Source organism: Arachis ipaensis, chromosome B5 (genome assembly GCF_059453495.1).
Source record: "Arachis ipaensis isolate K30076 ecotype BB chromosome B5, ASM5945349v1, whole genome shotgun sequence".
NCBI lineage: Eukaryota > Viridiplantae > Streptophyta > Magnoliopsida > Fabales > Fabaceae > Arachis > Arachis ipaensis.
Window position 1 is genome coordinate 158,683,768 of NC_142440.1, and position 23,629 is coordinate 158,707,396.

General features: G+C 29.0%; 3 protein-coding genes across 3 annotated transcripts; all 3 read left to right on the forward strand.

Annotated features, from left to right (window-relative positions):
* Positions 1 to 4,837: 4,837 nt before the first annotated feature.
* Positions 4,838 to 6,587, forward strand: LOC107642227 (heavy metal-associated isoprenylated plant protein 39). Its single transcript, XM_016345521.3, has 3 exons — positions 4,838 to 5,071; positions 5,427 to 5,502; positions 6,248 to 6,587. Exons 1-3 carry the CDS (start codon positions 5,066 to 5,068, stop codon positions 6,514 to 6,516), a joined length of 351 nt encoding a protein of 116 aa, XP_016201007.1. The 5' UTR covers positions 4,838 to 5,065; the 3' UTR covers positions 6,517 to 6,587.
* Positions 6,588 to 8,337: 1,750 nt separating this feature from the next.
* Positions 8,338 to 9,699, forward strand: LOC107644887 (heavy metal-associated isoprenylated plant protein 39). Its single transcript, XM_016348837.3, has 3 exons — positions 8,338 to 8,592; positions 8,730 to 8,805; positions 9,168 to 9,699. Exons 1-3 carry the CDS (start codon positions 8,587 to 8,589, stop codon positions 9,485 to 9,487), a joined length of 402 nt encoding a protein of 133 aa, XP_016204323.1. The 5' UTR covers positions 8,338 to 8,586; the 3' UTR covers positions 9,488 to 9,699.
* Positions 9,700 to 14,631: 4,932 nt separating this feature from the next.
* LOC107644888 (heavy metal-associated isoprenylated plant protein 12-like) lies at positions 14,632 to 16,346 on the forward strand. The gene is made up of 3 exons (XM_021103263.2): positions 14,632 to 14,816; positions 15,676 to 15,751; positions 15,863 to 16,346. Exons 1-3 carry the CDS (start codon positions 14,811 to 14,813, stop codon positions 16,201 to 16,203), a joined length of 423 nt encoding a protein of 140 aa, XP_020958922.1. The 5' UTR covers positions 14,632 to 14,810; the 3' UTR covers positions 16,204 to 16,346.
* Positions 16,347 to 23,629: the final 7,283 nt, after the last annotated feature.

Genomic DNA, 23,629 nt, shown 5'->3' on the forward strand with positions numbered 1-23,629 from the left:
TTGCAATGACCATTAACATGAGTCAGGGTCAATCATTATCACATGTACAGCTTTATTTGCCAAAATTAGTGTTCACCCATGGACAACTTTATGTTGCTTTGTCAAGAGTTAAGAGTCGCAGTGGCCTCAGGGTTTTAATTCTAGACGAAGACGGTAATCCAAAGTCATCAACAACAAATGTTGTGTTCAAAGAGGTTTTTAATAATATTTATGTAAGAATAATATTATTTTCATTTTAATAGCATGTTATGATTTACACTTTTGTACAAATATTTACTATAGATATAACTAAGGGTTAAGTACTGTTTTCGTCCCTAAGGTCTGGGGCGAAAATCAAATTCGTCCCCGACCTTTTTTTGTTATTAAAATCATCCCCAACGTTGCAAAACGTTATAAAATCGTCCTTTACTACTTCAATTTTATTATTTTGACAAAATTACCCTTTATAATTAATAAAAATAATATTAAAAAAAAACAAAACAACACCCTCCCCCCCTCCCCACCCCCCAACCCGAACCCAAATCCTGCATCTCTTCAGTTTCTTCCCTCTCAGCCCCTCATCCCCTTCTTCTTACCCTTCTTCCTACCCATTTTTTCGAAACCCCCTCCCAACCACAACCTCAATTCTTCTTCTCTCTCTTTCCGCCACCGTACCATCTCCGCCCCCGTCTTCTTTTCTACCTTCTTCTCCCCGATGAGGTCCACAACCTCGCCGCCCAGTCCCACATCGCCGTCTCCATCGACAGCAAAATGCACCAAACCAGCGAATCCAATCCTATGAGCGTTGCAAGAGGTCACTGCCATGGACAGTGAAGAAGTCGGTGACTCTGTCCCTGCGATTGGCTTGCAAGGCGTGAACGACGAAGAAGTGGAGAAGAGAAGTTGATGATCTTATCGACTTGGAAGTCCTTTCCAAGATCGGTTCAGAGCTCAGAGTCGTAGGATTGGAGAGTGTTGGTGAAGTCTCGGAAGACGTAATGCATGTTCTCCATTAGTAGAGAGAGCATGGGTTGGTGGTGTTTGGCTATTTTAGGGGGTTTTGGATTCATCTTCGTTCCTCCTTTTCTTCGTTCTTCCTTTTTTTTTGAAGAACATAAACATTTTTTTATTCTTTTTAATTTCTATGGTTGCTGATTTTGGATTTGAAGTGCAATTGATGATTGTTGAATTGTTGTCAAATATAAATTTTAGTGATTTATTTTGTGGTTGTTGTTGCTGCTGAATTTGTTATTGTTGAATTTGCTGGATTTGTTGTTGTTGCTGGTGAAGAAGAGAAGAATAATTGTTGTTGCTAGATTTAGTTGTTGCTGTTGCTAAAGGAGAGAAGAAGAATTGGAGTTTTTTGGGTGGGAGAGGGGGAGGGGGAGGAAGGGAGAGTCCGAAAAGAGCAGAAGGAAGCTAAATTTGTTATTGTTGAATTTGCTGGATTTGTTGTTATTGCTGGTGAAGAAGAGAAGAAGAATTGTTGTTGTTAGATTTAGTCGTTGCTGTTGTTGAAGAAGAGAAGAAGAATTGGAGTTTTTTAGGTGGGAGAGGGGGAGGAAGGGGGAATCCAAAAAAAGCAGAAGGAAGGGGATGGGAAAGGAAGAAATATCGGTGATGGGGATGGGGATGGAAATGGGGATGGGGTGGGAGTGGGGTGGGGGGAGGGTTTTTTGTTTTTGTTTTTTTAATATTATTTTATTAATTATAAAGGGTAATTTGGTCAAGATAATAAAATTAAAGTAGTAAATGACGATTTTATAACGTTTTGTAACGTTGGGGATGATTTTAATAAAAAAAAAGGTCGGGGACGAATTTGATTTTCGCCCCAGACCTTAGGGATGAAAACAGTACTTAACCCTATAACTAATTTATCTATAACTCTTTTTTCAAATTTGAAATGAAATGTGTAACAAGGAGCACAACATCCTATGCCAATTGCTTTTCTAATGAAGTTAGTAAGATACTAGGTTGTAGATAAATTTTTATTAGCTTTTTGATATAAAATTTAGGGTAAAATTAACATGCTATTATTACCGTTATATATGTTCTTATTTTTTTATGTCTTCCTCCTTATGGTTCAAGAATATTATAAATTTCAAACTCTTCTATTTATATTTTACTTTGAATAAAGATAAAACAACATATTTAACACGTTTATTATATAACGACGATGATAGTGTTATACTAAATTTAAAAAATATATAGTTATAAAATATTATTTTAATTTAACTTATCAAATTTAAATATAAGCCCGTGCATCGCACGGGTTTAACACTAGTATGAGTACAAATACAAACACTTCCCAAGAAAAGCTCAAAAAGGCTTTATTAAGCAGGCCATAATCCCTTCACTAGGTGTTTTTTTTTTTTTTTGGACATGTCTTCACTAGATATTTATACACTCTTCTTTTCTTTTCTTTTTGTCAGATACTTAATTTTTATTTTGTACGTGTAGATATGTTTTGCTTTTGGGGTCTAAACTCTGAAGTCGTAATCATCTCTAGAAATCTTAGGCCCCAAATAAAAATTTGACCTTGAAACCATCCTATGCATGATGTGGGCTTTGTGTTTCCTTGACTTGCGCTAGTCTTTGTTTCAAACTTTCAATTTTATTTTATTTTCAAGAACAACAGGGTCTTAATAAATAAAATAAAATAACATATTGTAATTAGTAATGTTAATGAATCTATGATAGTATGATTGACTGACTAATGTGGACAAAAATAAATTAAATGGTACTTTCACTGCTCAACGAATTCAACAAATTTAGCTCCATAATAGAATGACAATAAAGGTAATTGTCAATTAATGGGACAAATGTACCTTCAAAACATATGCGATTTTAATGAATGCATTTCCATCCTGTGCTGTTTTGTAAATGGGATATTTCCGTAAAGATGCGTAAAACGTTTTTTTTTTAAAATGTTTACGTATTGCATTATTATTGGACGTATTAATGAATCTGTTATTTTTAAATTTTTTAACAAATTAGAATAAAACCAATTTTTTTATAACAATAATAATAAACCCAACTTCTTTTAGAGATTTAATTGTATTTTTAAATTTTTAGGAATTTAAATGTCCGTAAAATAAAAAATCAGGGATATATTTGTTTTTTTATCAAAAAATTTTAAAGATATTCGATTTAGATTGTGTAATTCGATTGGATCAAACCGGCTCTAATAATTAATTAATTATAATGCAGATAATTGAGTTTATTATTGTTGCTATAATAAATTAATTTTTTTCTGGTTTATTAAAAAATAAATTATTAACCGATTTAATAAAGATGTCCAATAATAATATAACATATGTAAACATCTTAAAAAAAAAAGATATTTTTAGTGTCTTTATTAAGGTGGTGGTCTCCTTTGTAAATATAGTTGTAATTTTATTAGAGGAGTGTCAAAGTCAATAAATTTTGTAATTTATAATCATCAATTAATTATTATTAGTATTTTTAATAGTATAAAATTATATCTAATAGTATAAAATTACTCATTTTTTTTAATAGTAATGTGTTGACAAAAAGTAAACGTGTGTGCTTGCTTAGTCATATTTTTTATAATTATAGTCCATGTCCGTATCCCATGCATGCCATTGGGCTTTGAATATGGACCGAGTCAGCTAGTTTTCACTGGATCAAAGATGCATGATGCATGATTGCATGCGACAAATCATGAATTGTTGTGGTAAAGCTTTCATGATCATTTTCTTTTTGCCAAACTAGGGAAATAATTAAATGCTTTATCACTCAAGAGTATTATTAAGTATTATTAGTCTCAAGGTTTTTGTTAGTTTTTTTTGTTGCTTATAGTATTTTCTAGTCTGATAGAATAATGATTAATCTGTTGCAGATATAAAATTTATTTAAAAATTTATTGTTGGCTAATAAATTGTTGCATATACAATACGAGATCTCAAAATTTTTGTTAGTTAAACATACAATAATCACATTTAAGCTTTGATTGGACCATAAGACCAATTAAATTTATTAAGAAATTTGGTTAACATGTATCTTAAAATTATTAAAATCATCCATTAAAAAAATCTAAAAAATATAAAATTTAAAATTTTAATACATTGCTGTCTATTTATTAAAATAACAAATTTAAATATTTTACTAATAGTAATATTAATATTATATCTATTTAAAAAAAAAATACTAACTAAACTCTCTATTGTTAAATTACCTATACCTACTTAATTGGTAATTACACTCTTGCCAATAGTGATGAAAAGCAACAAAGTCATTAAGATATTAGATAAGTATTTTAAAAATATTGATATTTTAGTAATTTTAATTATTAATTTTTATTATATCAAATATTTCTGAATAACTTATAATTTTCCTAAGGTATATTATTAGTCGAGTTCCGCTAGGGAGACAATGGACTATTTGTACAATGTGTACAATGGGCTATTGAATTACAAAATGAACATCCTCCATACTATCTAAAATAACAATCCGAGTACTAGAGATAATAAGCATCTTCCCAAAAGCTTAAAATGATTTTGAATTTCACCGAGAATCGAACTCTTGATCTTTCGAATCTAGAACTCTAATGCCATATTATAATACTACTCATCTAAAAACTCTATTGTACACATTTTACAAATATTCTATTGGCTCCTCATACTTTCCCTTACTAGTCAGGTAGCTAGCTAGAAAGTTCCCAACTGAAAGGATCCATCCACGAAAAAATAGTAGTATAAACACTAATAAAGAGGCTACAATAATATCAATTTATTATTGTTTGTCTCTTGACTTGGGGGTTGACTTGACTCCTTCAGTCCTTCATCATTGGCTTCTCATCACTTTCCTAATAATCCTACATAGCTGTACTACCTATAGTATAGGGCAATTCACACTATTTAAGAGTTTCGTTCTTCACCACCCTTCAACTGAATTAACATACCATATCTCATATCTAATATACACTAATACGACCGTTACTTCATCAAGTTCTCCAAGCTCATCTTAATTAATTAGCATATAGCTTCATTTCACCCTTTGAAACTTCATTTCAATAATCTTGCTTTAAACTCTTACAAATCATCAAACTCGTCACAAGATAGTAATGAAGGTTTGTTAGAATTATATTATGCATCATCAATCTTTAACCAATATAATCTAGCATGTTGTGTCTCCCATTTTTCATCATCTAATCAGTGCATCTTGAGTTTTAATTAGGATCTTTTGTACAAGTGTTTTATAAGTTAAGAATACTAAAAAAAATTGAATAAAAAAAATTTTTTTTTTTACCAATCAATAATCTAAGGATACTCTTTAACTGAATTAATTAATTAATTTGCTTTGTTTCCATGCATCAGGACTTTTTTTTTTTGTATATGATAATAACATGCTTAGATTTATTTTGGCTTATAGAAAGCTTCAAACTAAGAGCTATTATTAATTTGATTTGTTCTATTAATTAACAGAAAGCAGTGTTCAAGTTAGACATAAACGGTGACAAAGCCAAGCAAAAAGCTATGAAGGCAGTCTCTGGCATCCAAGGTATTCAATAATTATTTCAACTTATTATTGACTAATTAATATATTTAATATTAATACACTATTAATATGAAACAGTTTTACAAGTGGATCTAATTATGTAATGCTATACAAGCAAAAATAATTTTTTACATTGACTGCATGAATAATTATCCAAATGAACAAATATAATTGAATAACTTTGTAAACTATTTTAATTTTTACATTATCAATACATCAAAATTAAACTCTTAATTAATATCATGTATATATTTGACTTATGGACATGCATACATAAATTAGCTAGCTAGCTTCAAGAATAAAGACTGCGTTTGTTTTTGAGAATATGACAGGATAAGACACTGAGAACAAGATATAAAAGAAGACGGAAACATAAAATTTTGTGTTCTTATATTCTGTTTGATGATAAACTAGAACAAATTATGAAAATCTAATTTATTTTCATTTTTATTCATTCAAAAAAATTGAGATAAAAAATATAATTATAAAAAATTAATAAAAATAATAAAAAAATAAAAAATAAGTCTTGTTAGTGTTTTCGTGTTCTTCCTGTTAGGATTGACACAAAATACACTAATTCAATGTTTTGGACACATTGTTTCTGTCCATATCTCCTCTATCAAACACGATTTTGTGTCTCTGTGTCCCTGTCTCAGTGTCCTATCTCTGTAAACAAACGCAGCCAAATTGATTTTTACTTTATTTCAATTATTTTAACATATTAAGTTGTTATTATTACAATTTGTAGGAGTTGCTTCAGTATCAATGGATATGGCAGAGAAGAAATTAACATTAACAGGGGACATTGATCCAGTCCATGTAGCAGGGAAATTACGAAAATGTTGTCACACAGAGATAGTTTCTGTTGGACCAGCCAAAGAGGAAGAAAAGAAGGCATCATCAGAAGAACCTGCTATCAAAGTTTTTGAAACCTATCCTCTTCATTATTATCAAGCCAGAGCACCTTATTATGTTTCAAGTATGGAGGAAAATCCTAATTCATGTGTCATTTGCTAAGTTCTGTAATATCATAGACAAATGGATCAAATAAAATACGAGACACTAAGAGTACGTTTGATTCGTATTTTTATTTTTCATTTTTAATATTTTTTAGAATTTTGTGAATACAAAAATAAAAATTGAAAATAGAAAACATAATTTTAAAAACATAAACCAAACACATCATAGTGTGTGTCAACAATGGAGTGAAAGGTAATTTCCTTGATTGCAATGTTGTTATTAACTCGATGGGAAAACAGTTATATAGATGGTCTTATATTGCTGCTACTATATAGTTTGGAATCAATACTAAAATATTTCTCAGTGACTATTGCAACCGACATTCACGAATGATGATTCAGAGTTTTATTTCATTTTCCTAATATTTAAAATTTTAAATAAATAAATTTATATATTTTTAAAATTTTTTAAAAAAATACAAATTTAATTTAAATTAAGACTCTTAATAATTTTTCTTGTATAATTATTTCAGAGGAATTGAACGAGTGGTTGATAGAGGTTTTTTTATTTTATTTCTTTCAAATTGCTGCTATTGCAAATACAGTTACCACTATCTACTTCTATTAATAATATTAGGAAGAAAAAGGGAAATTATCTGTTAATAGTACCCTTGAAACTTGATAGAATAAGTGATATATGGGTTCAGTTAGTTATATAGATAGTTTAGCTTTCTATTTATAGTAAGTTTGGTTAGTAATATAACTGTTTTTAGTTAGTGATCTGTTCAGAGTCTAATATTTTATCATTGTGTAAGGCGCTCTGCTTCCTCCTATATAAGGCAGCATTCTCATTTATCAAAGGTAATTAATTCAATACACACATTATCACTCAGTAAATTCACAAATATGAAATAGACAATGTTAGAGAGACAAAAAAAAAAAAAAAAAAGACAGAACTTGTCTTATTTACCATTTATTACTTTATTTAGTATTCATTACAATTAATGAATGCTAAATAAAGCAAGTTCTGACTGATTTTGACTAATATTTTTTTGTTATCAAATATTTTTCATATGAAATATCTCAGCTTTCTCTAAAATTTGTATATCATTATTATTTATTTATTTATTTTTCAATGTTTCATTTATTGGGATCTGTATATTCTTTCCTCTCAAATCACACCTTAAATTGTTCAAATAGCATATCTCCAAATTAAAATTTTTGAAAAGGAAAACAGAATAAAAAAAAAAAACAGAACATTATGTATTTATTTTTAGATATTGAAATTTGAATTATAAGACTGTGATTTAGAATTATATTTAATAATAATTTTATTCTCAAAATACAAAATTTTAGTTTTTCACCTTTTTCAATATTTTTAAAAAATAAAAATATAAAAGATTGAATGAAGACGAAAATTAAAATTTTAATAATATTTTTTTTAAATAAAATAAATGTACTTATCTTAAATTAAATAAAATACTAAAACATAATTTAATTCTGCATATATTATACCAAATATATTATACAAATTTAATTTAATTTTAATTTTTTAATTTTTATTTCTCTGTGTCAATTTTTTTGCCAAATACAATTTCTAATCCATAAAAAATAAAATTTTATAGTATCTAAATTTCATCAGACTTATCTTTTGTAATAAATTTTAAATTTTTTAAAATTATTTATTTTTATAATTTTTAAATTAAATATTAATTTTAATATTTTTTTAAAATATTAGACACCACTTTTTAACCACTATAGCTATCATAGTTTTTTTACTTTTTAGCTTTCAGTCTTTTACCAATCAATGGACCTACCAAGTGCCAGCTAAGAATGAATGAATGAATACCAACCAAGCAAGCATCTAAGAAAGTTCCTTATGACTATCCTCATCATTATTGAGTTCTTGGGATCCATCCACGAAACCAATTTCCTACTACTTTTCCCCTTGACTCAGTTGACCCCTCTTCTCTCTCTACCCTCTTCTTCTTCCTATATAATCTCCCTCACACTTTGCTTTAATTCACCACCTTCACTTCAATTCTAATACACATATATTCCTTTGCAACTTAGCTTCAATCTTTCTTATTAGCCTCTCTACTTGATTAGAGATCACAAGTTGCATACAATGAAGGTAAGTTAGAAGTTTATAATACATTAAATAAAGTATATAATATGAGTATTTAGTTTATTATTAATTATTTAGTTTCATGTATGATATGTTAATATTAGTCCTAATAAAATCTTTTATTGATCTGTGTTGTTCAACAGAAAGTTGTGTTGAAGTTGGATTTACACGATGACAAAACCAAGCAAAAAGCTATGAAAACTGTCTCTGGCATTTCAGGTACTTGAAATAATTCTACCATCGCATCTCTTATTTTAGGAAAAGTATGGGGAACCAATGGAATATTTATACAATGTATACAATGGAAGTTTAGAGAGTATTAAAGATATAATCATTAGTGTTACTTTTTCCCATCAGTTGAAGCTTTTGGGATGAGTGGTTTCATGCATGGTATTAGAGCGCTCTAGTACTCGGATGATTATTCTAGATAGTATGAGAGATGTTCATTTTGTAACTCAATAGCCATTGTACACATTGTACAAATACTCTATTGTCTCCCTAGCGGGATCCCTTATTTTATTCAGCACATAAATAAATAACATTTAATTAATTTGTAGTAATTATTTATTTTATTTTTGCAGGGGTTGAATCAGTATCTATGGACATGAAGGACAAGAAAATGAGTTTAATTGGTGAAATTGATCCGGTACATGTAGTAGGGAAATTACGAAAATGGTGTCACACAGAAATATTATCAGTTGGGCCAGCAAAAGAAGAGAAAAAGAAGGAAGAAGCTAAGAAGCCAGAAGAGAATAAGAAACCAGAAGCTGCAAAAATATATGAAGCTTATCCACTTTATTACCAAATGAGACCCGCAACTACACAATATCATTATCAACCATACCAATATGCTACAAGTGGTGGAGAAGAAGAATATAATAATGGCTGTGTGATCTGCTAGATTAAATACTATTATTATGGAATGATTATGATGAAGAATCACATGAAAATTGAAATTCTCATCAATGAGAATAAGTGAATGTAATGTGTGCTGGATAAGTATATATGTTGGTACTTCAATTCATGGATGTAAAATTTTATGCCAAGTTTTGATTTGTTATATGTTATTCGTTATTAGTAATAACTAATGAAGTTTTGAGAGGTTTTTGTTCAGTTCTATGGCGCACAAGTTTTTTTCTCGTATACTCTGTTATAGTTAGTAGTCTTATTTGGTTCGGCTTTTTAGTTCCTTCATCATTGATTATAATTAATTATACACGTTTTATTAACCTTTGTGTTGAAAAGTTTAAAGGGAAAGATTAGTACACACTGTTGAACCAACACAAATTAACACAAATAGATAAAGGAATCAGGGAAAGTATCTTTTAATTATTTTTAGGATGAAAACTCAAGTGAAGTCAACTTCACGTGAAGTTGATATCTGAGAGTCGTTAAATGAAAATTTAGTCAAATCAGTCAAATCATCTAATGGTTTTCAAATATTAACTTCACGTGAAGTCGACTGCACCTGAGTTTCCATTCTCTCTTGAGTTGGATTCTCCTTAAAAGATATAAATAGAGTTTGCTTATTTAAAATGGTTGCCTACTTTATATTTCTGCAATATTCGAGAAATTATTCGTTAAATTTTTGACCTGATAGATATTCAAGTGAAAAAAAAAGTATATAATGTTAAAAAATGATTATAATTTTTTTTATAACATCTTTTATTAATATATTTTTTTATGGTGTGCAGTCGACTTCACGTGAAGTTGATAGTTGAGAGCCGTTAGATGAAAATTTAGTTAAATCAGTCAAACCATCTAACGGCTCTTAGCTATTAATTTCACATGAAATCGACTGCACCTGAGTTTCCACCATTTTTTATATATGTTTAATATACTCCTCTGTCCTCTCATCTTTCTTTTTGCATGTAACTTCAACCTTTTCTTTTTCACGATATATGTCATTCTCACTTTTCTATCCAACTTTTATTATTAAATTACTAATTATATATATACTCTTAATCTATAGAAGTGTTGAAATTTAAAAATGATTCTATTGTTAGCTCTCTTCATTGCTTAACTATTGTTTATATCATTTTTTCTATGATATGAAGTTTAATGATATTACTTTTAGTTTAGTCTTAGCTTGATTTCGAATTTCTCAAGGATTGTACATTTAATTATTTATCTCTGCTGTTCTATATATTAAGGTAATATATATTATGCAAACTTTTCACACAAGAGTACATAAGCCTCACTAAAAAACCATATATAGGTCCCAGGTGCTCTTGTGATGAGATGAAATTAAACATAGAGAATTCACAGAAACATTTTTTTATTTTATTAATATATTTTATTCATTTACTTTAACCATGTTATATGATACCTATAAATTAAGAAAAGATAATTAATTATGCTATTTTTTAATAGAAATATCATTACAAATCAAAATTAAATTATTCCAGTATTTTCGAAGAATAAATTACTATCTTTTATATATTATCAGATAATAAACTTAATTATACATGTATGTAATACATAAAAAAAAATCTTTCTGCATATTTTGTTGGAATATAAAGGAGTTAAGTTTTAAATAATTAACTTTATGAGTTATAAAATATTTTGCACAGTTATACAACGATATCTGTCTTTTGGACCACTATTCACGTGATCTATATCAAAAATAGTTATTTTTTATGATTTATCGTTACGTAATTAAATACATGTATAAAATTATTTTATATTGATTGTACATCAAAATTAAATTCTTAACTTATTGCATCATTATATTTTTTTCTCGTTGAGCTATAAAACTTGATAAATTCTTGCGTAATTATTGATTATATTAGAGTGCACCTTGTATTATTTGATATGTGTGTTGCAAAATTTATCCAAACTTTAACTATATGTTGCATTAATAAATGTATATTTATTTTATATATATTAAAAAATGTATAAAACAGACATATTATTTATATAATAATAATAATACATGAGAGAATGTAAACCTTTAATCTCAAAGAAAAATTCTCCACATACAAGTCATACAAGTTATTTATTTCTTCTTCTTTTTCTTTCTCCATACCTCCTCTTTTTTTTTCTCCTTCTTCTTCTTCTTCTTCTTCTTCTTCTTCTTCTTCTTTTCTTTCTTTTCTTACCTTCTCTTTCTCCTTCTTCATTTACGTGCTTTTTTCTCTGTTTTCTTTTTTTGTTATTCTCGATGTCCATTGTTTTTTGACATCAAACTCTGAAATCGTTTTTGAAGAAGAAGAAGCAGCAGAAGATGAGGAGGAGAAAGAGAAAGAGTTCTGCATAAGGTGTACTTCAACAAATTTTGGGTGTATTTCTTAAATTCTTTGGGTGTATTTTTGTAATCCGTTGGGTGTATTTCTGTAATTCTTTGAGTGTATTTTTATAATCGTTTGGGTGAATTTCTGTAACTGTTTGGGTGTATTTCTGTAATTCTTTGGGTGTATTTATGTAATTGTTCGGGTGTATTTCTGAAGTTTCATTATCTTCAAAACGATTTCAAAGCTTGATTTCAGAAATCATGAAAATCGAAAAAAAAAAAACGAAGCAAGAATACCAGTGATAAACACAGATAAAACAATGAATGAAAAGACAAAGAGAGAATGCACAAAGGAGATCAAATTTGACAAGAAGTTCGTTTTCATGGAAGAAGAAGAAGAAGAGTAGGAGAAGAAGAAGGAAGAGGAGAAGAAGAAGAAGAAGAAGGAGAAGGAGAAGAAGAAGGAAGAGGAGAAGAAGAAGGAGGAGCACGCCATGGAAATCGTATATGGGTCATCTGGGTTAGCATGTTTTTTGTTAAGTTTATCGCACCTTGTACGATGACTTGTAAACCAAATGACTTATATGTGTATCACTCCTCAATTTCAAAAGGGTACTGAAATAATTGTCATAAATTTTCAAAAATAGACTACTATTATTTGAGAAACAGAGGAAGTAGTATATCTAAACAGTATAGAGAAATTGCAAAGAACTTTACTAGAAGTGATTCTTCGCCGCAAAATTGGATTTGAAGCCATTACTCTCTCCAGGGTCACGATGACTTTCTAGCTAGTTTCTGTTGATCCGAAATTACACGGTGGATTCCCATTGACAAAACATCACTTTTGATGGAGTCATGAGAAAAGATTAAAGGAGAAAAAGACAATAACATTGTTACACCTTTTTCCTCAAATATATGATCGATTAACTTTAATTTCATGAAAGGAGAAATAAAGCTAATTAGGATTTGATAAGGGTGCATGCAACAACAATCAACGAGTCCACAAAAGCGTTGCGCGTTGAAGCTTGATACAAACATTATACACATTATTGAAAAAGTCTTTTTATGCGACTTGGTCTTTCTATTAATGTTTGAATCATCATTCTTCATCAGATCAAAGTTTCCTTTGTTTTTTTGGTAAACATAAATTTCTAATATGTTGAATGAATTGCAACTATTAAGAGATGAATGTATTATATATACAGTTCCTACCTAACAATTTATGATTGGCGTTAGGGATGTCAATGGAGCAGGGCGGGGGCGGGGGATGCCTCCCTACTCCCCATTCCCGCCCTCAGATTTGCTCCCCATCCCCGCCCCATTTTCTGTCGTGGGGGAATATTGCTCTCCATTTCCATTCCCCACGGGCCCCATTTCCCGCGGGGACCCCATTCTCCATCTACATAATAGTTCTAACTAATTATTAATTTCCATATGAATAGAGCTGCAAGTATCTATCTTATACAAAAACTGCAAGATTTTATACAAAAAGTCTAAATGACACGATGGTGACTTCTTTCGAAATAACGCAATGGGGGGACGCAACGACGAGTCAAAGGAAAAAGCAGTGGACGAGGTGGGAGACGCGGAAACAGAGAAGAGAATGGACACAACGGTAGAGTTACGAAAATGAACGCCGCAAATAGAAATTACGACACGGTAAAGGTGATAGCACGGTGAGGTGTGACGATGCGGTGAGAATGGTGACGAGGGGGTGGCTGCATAGAGGTTGGATGGAGTATGGACAGCCTTAAGATCTCTGAATTGAAGAATGATTATGCAAATAAAGAATAGGAGTTTTGGGTTTCTATATATATGTGTGTGTGAGAAATGACTAAAAAACATATATGAAAAATAAACTATTAAGGATAATTTAAGGAATTCATTAATTTCGGAGAATAGCGGGGACGGGGCGGGGATCCCCGCTCGGGTCCCCGCGCCTGCTTCGGAGAAATTTTGTCCCCCATCCCCATCTCTGCGAGAAAAATTCCCCACAATCGGATTCCCATTCGAGACAGTCCCTACAGGAATCCCCGCGTCTCGGAAAATTTTGCCATTCCTAATTGGCGTGTGTTTATGCAAAACATATTGATAAACATGAGTTTATTTGTCTTTATTTTTTTTATAGACTAAGTTATGCTAAATTTTTTCTAATAACATCTTTAAAATTCGTAAAAATAAAGGATTAAAGATCAATAAATATATTATGTAACAGCTCAGACCGAAACTCCCTCACTCACTCGTCAAAATACGTCATACTAGAAAAAGATATTTATATCTTTATAAGGCATGATTCGTTTCTCTCTCCCACCGATGTGGACCTTACATATTATATAGATTATATCAAATGGCATATATATATATACAACAAATATACATATATGCTTTTCACTAATCTGTCCTCTACCGTGTAACTAACTAGTGGTAGCTATTGTAACAATTCTTTGCTTTTTAAAAGGGAAAAAGATAAGAGGGAAAAAGGCTTCAATAATAAGTATTTGTGTATTACACGCTTATGTTATTTCATGTATCACTTTTGTTAAAGCAATTGCTTTGAAGGATGATGATAGATGAAGGTGCAAAATTTGTACTATTCTCACAGCTTCCGCGTTGTAAATAGTGATAGACACATGATTGAATACAATGATGGTCATTTTTTTATTTAATTAAATCAATGATTTTGAGTTTAAGCTACTAAATATCTAATTAATGCTCTAATAACTTTACTTTACATACTACTCGGCTTGACTTGGGGTTGACTTGACTTGACTTGACTTGAATATATATTTTCACTTCACCAGCTTGCTAGAATCATCCTCATCAATTATATCTTCTATATAAGTGTGTCTTGCTCAAACTTAGCTTCATAGCAACACACATCATCACCACCTTCACCTACTTAATCACAACTCTATTCTACTTAATTACCTTAGCTTTCAATTTGCAACTGTGACCAAAAAAATTTACTCAGCTCTCACAAATTTCATCAACAATGAAGGTAAGAATTATTAGACTCTACACTGGTTAATATAATAAAATTAAAGTATATTTTTTATCTTTAAAATTTATTAAAAGTTTTAAAAATGTTCTAAGTTTTATTTTATTTTAATTTTAATTTGTTCTAGAAATGTTTAAATCGCATGAAATATACTTTTGATGACTAATTTTTTAAAAAATTTAGAACCAATTCAGTAATAATTTCATAAGAATAATCTTTAACACAAACAAGTCAGACATAATCGTCATGCGTTATTATTGGATTGGTCCTAAACTTTTTGAAAATTTAGCTATCAAGATATATTTGATACAAATCGAAAATTTTAAGGACAAAATTAAAATAGGGTAAAGTATACTTTTTGTCCCTGAAGTTTGACAAAAATTTCAAAAATACCCCTAAGTTTTATTTTGTTTCAATTTTGTCCCAAAAGTTTTCGATTTGCATTAAATATACCCTTGGCGGCTAATTTTTCAAACAATTTAAGACAAATTTAATAATAATTTCATAAGAACAACTCTCAACACAAGCAAATTAAGCATTATTTTCATGCATTATTGTTAGATTAGTCTTAAATTTTTTTGAAAATTTAGCTGTCGGGAGTATATTTGATGCAAATCGAAAATTTTTGGGACAAAATTGAAACAAAATAAAACTTAAGGGTATTTTTGAAACTTTTGCCAAACTTCAAAGACAAAAAATATACTTTACCCATTAAAATAACATAAAATTTAAGAATATTTTTAAAAATTTTTACAAACTTTAATGACAAAAAATATACTTTATCCATATAATAATTACTTTGTTAATGTATGTACTACAAGTCCTAACGTGTACTTTAATTTGTTAATGTATGTTTCAGAAAGTAGTTTTGAAGGTGGACTTTTATGATAATAGAACCAAGCAAAAAGCTATGAAGAAAGTCTCTAGCCTTTCAGGTATATATATAATTTATATTGATCTTAATTTTCTCTCTTTAATTTGCTAACACCTCTAATTATCAATCATATGTACAATTATTAAATTATATTTGTTATTTAATTTTGAAGGGGTTGAATCAATATCTGTGGACATGGAAAACAAGAAATTTGCTATAATTGGGGAGATGGATCCAGTAGATGTTGTAGAGAAGCTTAGGAAATTGTGTAATGCTGAAATGGTTTCTGTTGGACCTGCCAAAGAAGATAAACCATATTATGGCATGGAATTTTTAACAAATATTAAATCATCATCATCAAATTCAGATCCAATCATCACATTCCATGAAGCCTATCCTCCTCTTAATTATTATTACTATCAAATGGGGCCACCACTATATAATAATAATCAGTGTTATTACAACTATGTTGGACATGCACAAGAAGATCATCATGGTTGTGTTATTTGCTAGATTATTGTAAAATTGCAGAAACTTTAATTTTAATCAAGAGTGTGTGTCCTACTATGTAATATATGGTAATTTCTTCTGTACCTAACTAATTTAAAGGTATTACCCTTTTTACATGTTTCAACTAATTAGTGACAAGTGTATTCATTAATTTCAATCAGCAAATAAATTTTTAATTTTTAAAAATAAAAAATAATAAATTTAATATATGTATTAAATACTTTATATATACATATCTTACTATATTGTACATATATTTAACTTTGTTAAATCAAACCACCATAATTTTATTTAAAATTTATCATATATGGTGGTTTGATTTAACCAGAATTAAATGTATATACAATGTATTAAGATATGTATATATAAAGTATTTAATATATGTATTAAATTCATTATTTTTTATTTTTAAAAATTAAAAATTTATTTACTGATTGAAATTAATGAATACACTTGTCACCAATTAATTAGAACATGTAAGAAAGATATGTAATACCCTCAAATTAGTTGGATATCCAAGAAATCACCAATATATATATATATATGCTGTAAGCCTGTAAGGATTAGTTTTGTGATGATGTTTATATTATTTGATTACACGTTGAAACTTTAATTTGATGTGGTAATGCTATTATTTCATAAGTCACTGGAATAAAGATGCGTGCATTGTTAGTTATCTCTATAAGAATAATTTTGTTGCCTTCCTTATTGTGTTTGTTAAAAAGTTAAATGAAATTTGTCACACTAAAAATTAATTAACTATTTTTAAACTGATAAGTCACAATTATATCTTCATTATGGAGTACATATGATATTTCAATAGTATGACTCCCTAAGCCTCATTTTGCCAAGGTTCGGAAACCGGACCGGTCATCAAACTGCTCTAGTTACTGGTTTACTGGTTTACTGGTCCAACCGGTCTAACCGGTAGTTCAACCGAAAAAACCGTTTTAAAATAAAATAATAAATAAATTATAAATAAACATGCTAAAATATAATTAATTAATTATAGTATAACATAAATATTAAAATAGTTTTCAAATTTAAAAAACTACATTAAATGTCATCAATCAAATTCATATAATCTTATTAATATGTTGATGGTGGTGGTGTCTTCTGAGGCATCAATGTCTCTTCATCCAGCCCCTCCAATTTCTTCGGCTAAAGCCAACAATTAGAAAACAAAGCCAGCAATTAGAAAACACTAAACCTTCACCCAGCAATTACAAACAAAGCTAGCAAAACCAACACAACCAGCAACTACAAATCAAAGCAAAACCAGCAACTACAACACAATGAAAACAGAGTAGCATTCAGCAACAACCATTACAAAACAGCAGCATAACAACAACAATGCCATAACAAAACAGCAGCATAACATCAACAGCACCTTAACAAGTCACTAATCAGAAATTCCAAATTTAATTAGCAATCCTATTCTTGTTTCGTGCATTTAATTACTCATAAACAAAACTCAACTCCACCTGAATTGTTAATTTAACCTTGGTCTTATGGAATCATAAATAGGAATACATTACATTGCTCTTTCTACTAAAATTCAAGCAACAACACATGATTTCACAGTTTAAAACCTTATTCACCGGCTTCTCTTCTGATGTTGTGACTGGGAAGCAACAAATTCAGCAACAAGCAACAAATTTAACAAATCCTAGTAAAGTCCCGATTTATAGCAAAAAGGCAAATTTATTGATTACCAATTCAGCAACATGTAGAAATACAAGAGAAGGGAAATATGGAAAAGAGAGAACACCAAACCAAAACATTAACCAATAATCACAAAACACTAAACTTTCACCCAACAATTACAAACAAAGCCAGCAATTGAGCAACAAACAGAAATTGAGCTACAAACAGAAATTGAGCAACAAATAGAATTTTAGTAACCATGGAATATAAAGGGATCTGATGCTGTGGAACACTAGCAGCCACTGTTGCTGCATTACCAGCTGAATTCCTGAATTGAATCGGAAAAATAAAGTGAACTTTCAAACAGATCAACACTCTACAACACAAACTTCCCATTTACAATCATATATATATACACTAGCTTAGTTTGAACACCCTAAGAGATTTTAGGGAGAAAAACCATTTTCAAGAGCTATGTCATAAATTTTTGTATTACAGGTTATTATTTCAAACACAAACTAACTTAATCAAGTAACCAGAGCAAAATTACAAAACAGAGCCAGCAACAAGCAACCAGCTAACAACGATTAGAAAACAGCAATTACACTAACATTGGTACATTATGAAACAGACCAGTAACCAGAGCAAAATTACAAAACAGAGCCAGCAACAAGCAACCAGCTAACAACAATTACAAAACAAACCAAAACATTAACCAATGCAATAATCACAAAACACTAAACCTTCACCCAGCAATTACAAACAAATCACTGAGGACCTAGGGAGGGCGGCGGCGCTGAGGACCTCGGGCACGACGGCGGCAATGAAGGGCTAGGGTTTTGCTTTGCTTTAGAGGTCTCCAGGGAGTGCACAAATGATTTGGGATTTGGAATACAATAAAATAGAAATTGGAATTAATTTAATTTTATGATTATTTTTTTCTTATACTAAACAAGAAGACCGAAGAAGACCAGAGGCGAAGAACGAAGAAGATGAGCAGTGGAAGTTCAGAGAAGATGAAGGGGACGAGTCACTCACCTGGGTTCGATGGAGGGCTACTGGTGTTGAGGACCAGGCGACAATGAAGACGATGAGAGGGCTACTGGTGTTGAGAAGATGAAGACGATGGAGGGCTACTAGGCTGGGAACCAAGCGACGATGGAGGGCTACTGGTGCTGAGGACCAGGCGACGGCGGTGGCGCTGACGACCTGAGACCGCGGCGACGATGGAGGGCTACTGGGCTGGGAATGCTTCAGACTTCAGAGGGCTAGGGTTCACTGAGACTAAGATGAATGAACGGGGGTTGAGGGAAGAAGGGGGGTGTGGTTCACGGGTGGGTCGGGTTTTTTTTTTTAATTTTTTAAAAACAATTACAAAACGGCATCGTTTATAAGAACCGGCCGGTCACCGGTCCGGCCCAACCGGCCGGTTTTCGGCCGGTTCACCGATTTTTTAGCGATTTTTTATCTAACGGTTATTAAAGGAGGACCGGACCGCTTACATCGCCGGTTCGCAATTAAACCGGTCGAACCGGCCGATCCGGTCCGGTTTTCAGAACCTTGAATTTTGCACAATGAAAAATCTATATAAAAGTCATAACTTTTTATTTTTTATAGTTTATGTCTTACCAATTTAAGTAATCAGCTGACACATACTATAACTTTAAAATAGAAAAAAGTATTTAAATAATGACTAGCAATAAATTTTTAAATAGAACTCAAATTTATTTATAACAGATTAATTTTGACCTACTAAAAAATATCGTAAAAAATAAAAAAATAATATTATTTGTATAATATTCTATCTCAAGCATACAATTTTTTTACTGTGCAAGGTAACCAAAATCAACAATCAGAACATGACGGATGCTTTTTCTTTGAATAAATACTAGTGTCAAATTATAGGTTTTTAGATTTTTTTTTTTGGTGACTATTATAGGTTTTTAGATTAAACACTTGAATGTTTGATATAGTTGTATTGCTTTAAAAATTTTGAAAAATTATTTTTGTTACATAATTTTAATGTTTATATTATACAAATAAATTTTTAATAAATTATAGAGTAAAGTATCGTTTTTATCCTCAACGTTTGGGGTAAATTCTATTTGTGTCCCTAACGTTTAAATCGTCCTATTTATATCCTTAACGTTTATAAAAGTGATTCAATGTTATCCTACTATCAATTATACTAACAAATCAGATTATATTTTTCAATTATTCTCACTTGGATGTATTCATCCTCAATTAGGTCTCACTTGAATGTGTTCAATTTTAATATTATACCCACTATTTGTGTTTAGATTCAATTATGTTCCTAGAAAAGTGAATTATGTAATTGTTGTAGGAATTAGTTTCAATATTTGATGAGCTATTTTTCAGAGTAAATCATCAATTTCATCCCAGACATTTGTATTCTAATTTCAAGAAGAGATTTTTAAAACTCATACTAAAGCGCTCATGATGTGTAATTGACGGCAGGATAACATTGAATCACTTTTACAAACGTTAGGAATACAAATAGGACGATTTAAACGTTAAGGACACAAATAGAATTTACCCCAAATGTTGGGATAAAAACAATACTTTACTCTAAATTATAATATAAAATAATTATGTCATAAAACATATATATAATATGTTTGAGAAACTTTTAGAGTAATAAAAAATTATTAAAATTAAAATATTCTAAATCTAGCTACTTTTGATACAACTAATATTAACTAATATTATGTGTACTTAAACAATAACTACTAAATTAATTATTCGTAAAAATATATATTAAAAATTAGTTAAATAAAACATATATTGATCTATAAATATTTAGTAACTAATTTAATAATTGATTTTTTTTGTATATAGTATTTTTTTATTGAAAACCATTTTTTTCTTTTCAAGAAACTCTTGATTTTATTAAAATTGGTGGCAAGATATAAGAGGATAATATAACCCAATAACACAACATACATACTTAACATACTTATCGAAAATTTTACTGTCTAAGCCATTGTTTGAATTGAGAAAAAATGATGGAAAAAAATATAAAATGAAAGAAAATAAATAGAAAAATATATTTTATTTTATTTAGATAAAAAAAGGAAAGAAAATTTTTATGTGGTCTTACCACAAAAATTTTCTTCCTATCACTAGCAAGAAAACAACTGTGTGTGTTAGTTTTTGTATTTTTTCAATAATACCCTTAGCTATATATTTTTTATGCTAGGAACTAAGAGGGTATCAGTCAAAAACTAATTAAATATCTTTGGGTGAATTTAAATTTCTACGTGGATGGTGTTTATACTAGATATTAAAATATTTCTTCTATTAAGTATCAGAATTTTTTTTTCATACTAAATAGATGTTATTCTTTCATACTAAATAGATGTTCTTTTATATATTTTATAAATTTTTTTATATACTAAAAATCAAGATTGTTAGAAGTTCCGTGATCCCTGCCCTTATTTCTTAAACGTATCATTCAAAATTTTAATTTAAGGTGAGAAGTAATTAATATCAAATATTATAAATTAAAAATAAATAAAATTAATTAAATATAATTATAAATTAATTAAATTATTTACTTTTGACAGATCACCTCTTAGTTCCATATACTTTTTCATATTGTTATTATTAATTGTTAATTACAAACGTAGTTTCAACTTTCAACACAGTTTGAATATGTTATTACAATATAAATTCACTTCTAAACATTACATTTATTAAATAAATAATTTATATTATTGTATGAATTTATAAGTTTTTATAACATTTCAAAAAGCAATTAAAATAAATAAATAAAAATATTTATATTTTATTTTATTATAAAAGTAAATATGTCATTTTATACAGTAACTATTTTAATTTTTATTGTCTTCTCTTCTTATCCAAACAATGTATAAATAAATAACCTTAGTATAAAACTAAAATCCGTTTCTAATAACTATAGATATACTCAAAAATCAAATAAAACTCTTTTTTGTGGCCACAAAAGAATGTCCTATATTAAATACGAAAACCAGTGGCACAAAAATATAGTTGATTGATAAAAAAGGACAGAGTCAAGTTCTACGAACGTGGCAGTAAGCGAGTTACACAGTAACCGATACAAGGACGCGGTTTTGTCTTGGGAGTGGACTTGGAGTATAGAGACCCAAAGGCCGAAATAAGTGTAAGATATTACCAAAATATCATTTTTGATTCAACACGTAGTTTCGTACTTAGCTAGTTAACTTTGGCTTTGTTTCTTTCTAAAAACAAGAATATGAGTTGAAACCTATTTTGTCCTTTGAAATTTTTTATCCGTCTTAATTTCAATCTCTAAATTTATAGTTATTCAATTAACATCCTCAAATATTAGATTGTATTTTACGTTTGTTCGAATAATTATCTCCGTTAATAGAAATTTAATGTGACACGTTAAGTTAACAGAGTATGTATCTACGTGGCACCTAATTTGTCAGAATGGATGTGTGATGAGTGAATGGTATGACAAAAGTTGAATGAACTCAATTTCTCCAACAAAATATCGAATATATTGGAAAAAGAGGACTGTAAATTGAATTCATTCAACTTTTGTCACATCATTCACTCATCACACATCCATTCTAACAAGTTGGGTGCCACGTGGATACACACTCTGTCAACTTAACGTATTACATCAGACATCCATTAATGGAGATAGCTACAGAGACAAGTGTGGGGCACAATCCAATATTTGGGGTATTAATTGGATAACTATAAATTTAAGGGTCGAAATTAAGGCCGGTCGAAAATTTCAGGAGACAAAATGAGTTTCAACTCACAAGAATATATACAAAATTTTATATTCTTATATTTTATTTAATAATAAATTAAAATAAATTAAAAAAATTTAATTTATTTTTTATTTAAAAAATTTGAAATAAAAATATAATAATAAAAAATTAATAAAAATAATAAAAAAATAAATTATATTTTATTAATGTTTATATTTTTTTATTATAATATATATAAAATATATTAATTTAATATTTTAAATATAATATTTTTATATATATTTTATCTATCAAATATAATTTTATATTTTTATTTTTCTGTACCCTCTCCCTGTAAATAATTACAGCCTTTTAGATTATTGATTATTTGTCTTTTTACTGTTTTGTCAATGCTTTGCTAGTTGCTGTGATATACATAATATATAAATTTAATTGAAATTAATTACCGGTAAGTTTTTTTATTTGATTTTCATGTATACATATACAATCAGTATAAAAATTAGTTCACACAAACAATTAATGGTATATTACTATATCAACAACAACAAAAAAAAAAAACTAATTTTTAAATTTACTTTAATTAAATGATTGTACAAAACTCAATACATTTTTAATACATGAAAATCACATTCGAACTTTTTTTTACGTCGCCATCCACTTATATTATCATATTAATTAGTCATTAGAGTCAATTCTTTCACATGCACACTATTAAGATAGTAATCATACTGATTAAATTCCATGTAAATTTAAAAATAAAAAATAGAAAATAGAATCAAAGACTAAGAGTACTTCTTTTGAATCATCATCACATATGATATATATTAATTTCATATCATGACTGTACTACTTATACTATTTTAGATATTTTAAGATTCCTATCATTCTCAATACATTCTACATCATATATGGCATAATAATATACTAATCGCCTCAATTAATTGTAACCAAGAAAATAAGTAAAATTCTTACTAATAAGTAACACATAACTATCATTACCATAATTGAAAAACTCAGTTGTAAACACATGC

Coding starts and splice junctions, on each gene's coding strand:
- LOC107642227 (XM_016345521.3), top strand. Junction 5,503..6,247: donor GGCAGTCTCTGGCATCCAAG/GTATTCAATAAT, acceptor TACAATTTGTAG/GAGTTGCTTCAGTATCAATG.
- LOC107644887 (XM_016348837.3), top strand. Junction 8,806..9,167: donor AACTGTCTCTGGCATTTCAG/GTACTTGAAATA, acceptor TTATTTTTGCAG/GGGTTGAATCAGTATCTATG.
- LOC107644888 (XM_021103263.2), top strand. Junction 15,752..15,862: donor GAAAGTCTCTAGCCTTTCAG/GTATATATATAA, acceptor TTAATTTTGAAG/GGGTTGAATCAATATCTGTG.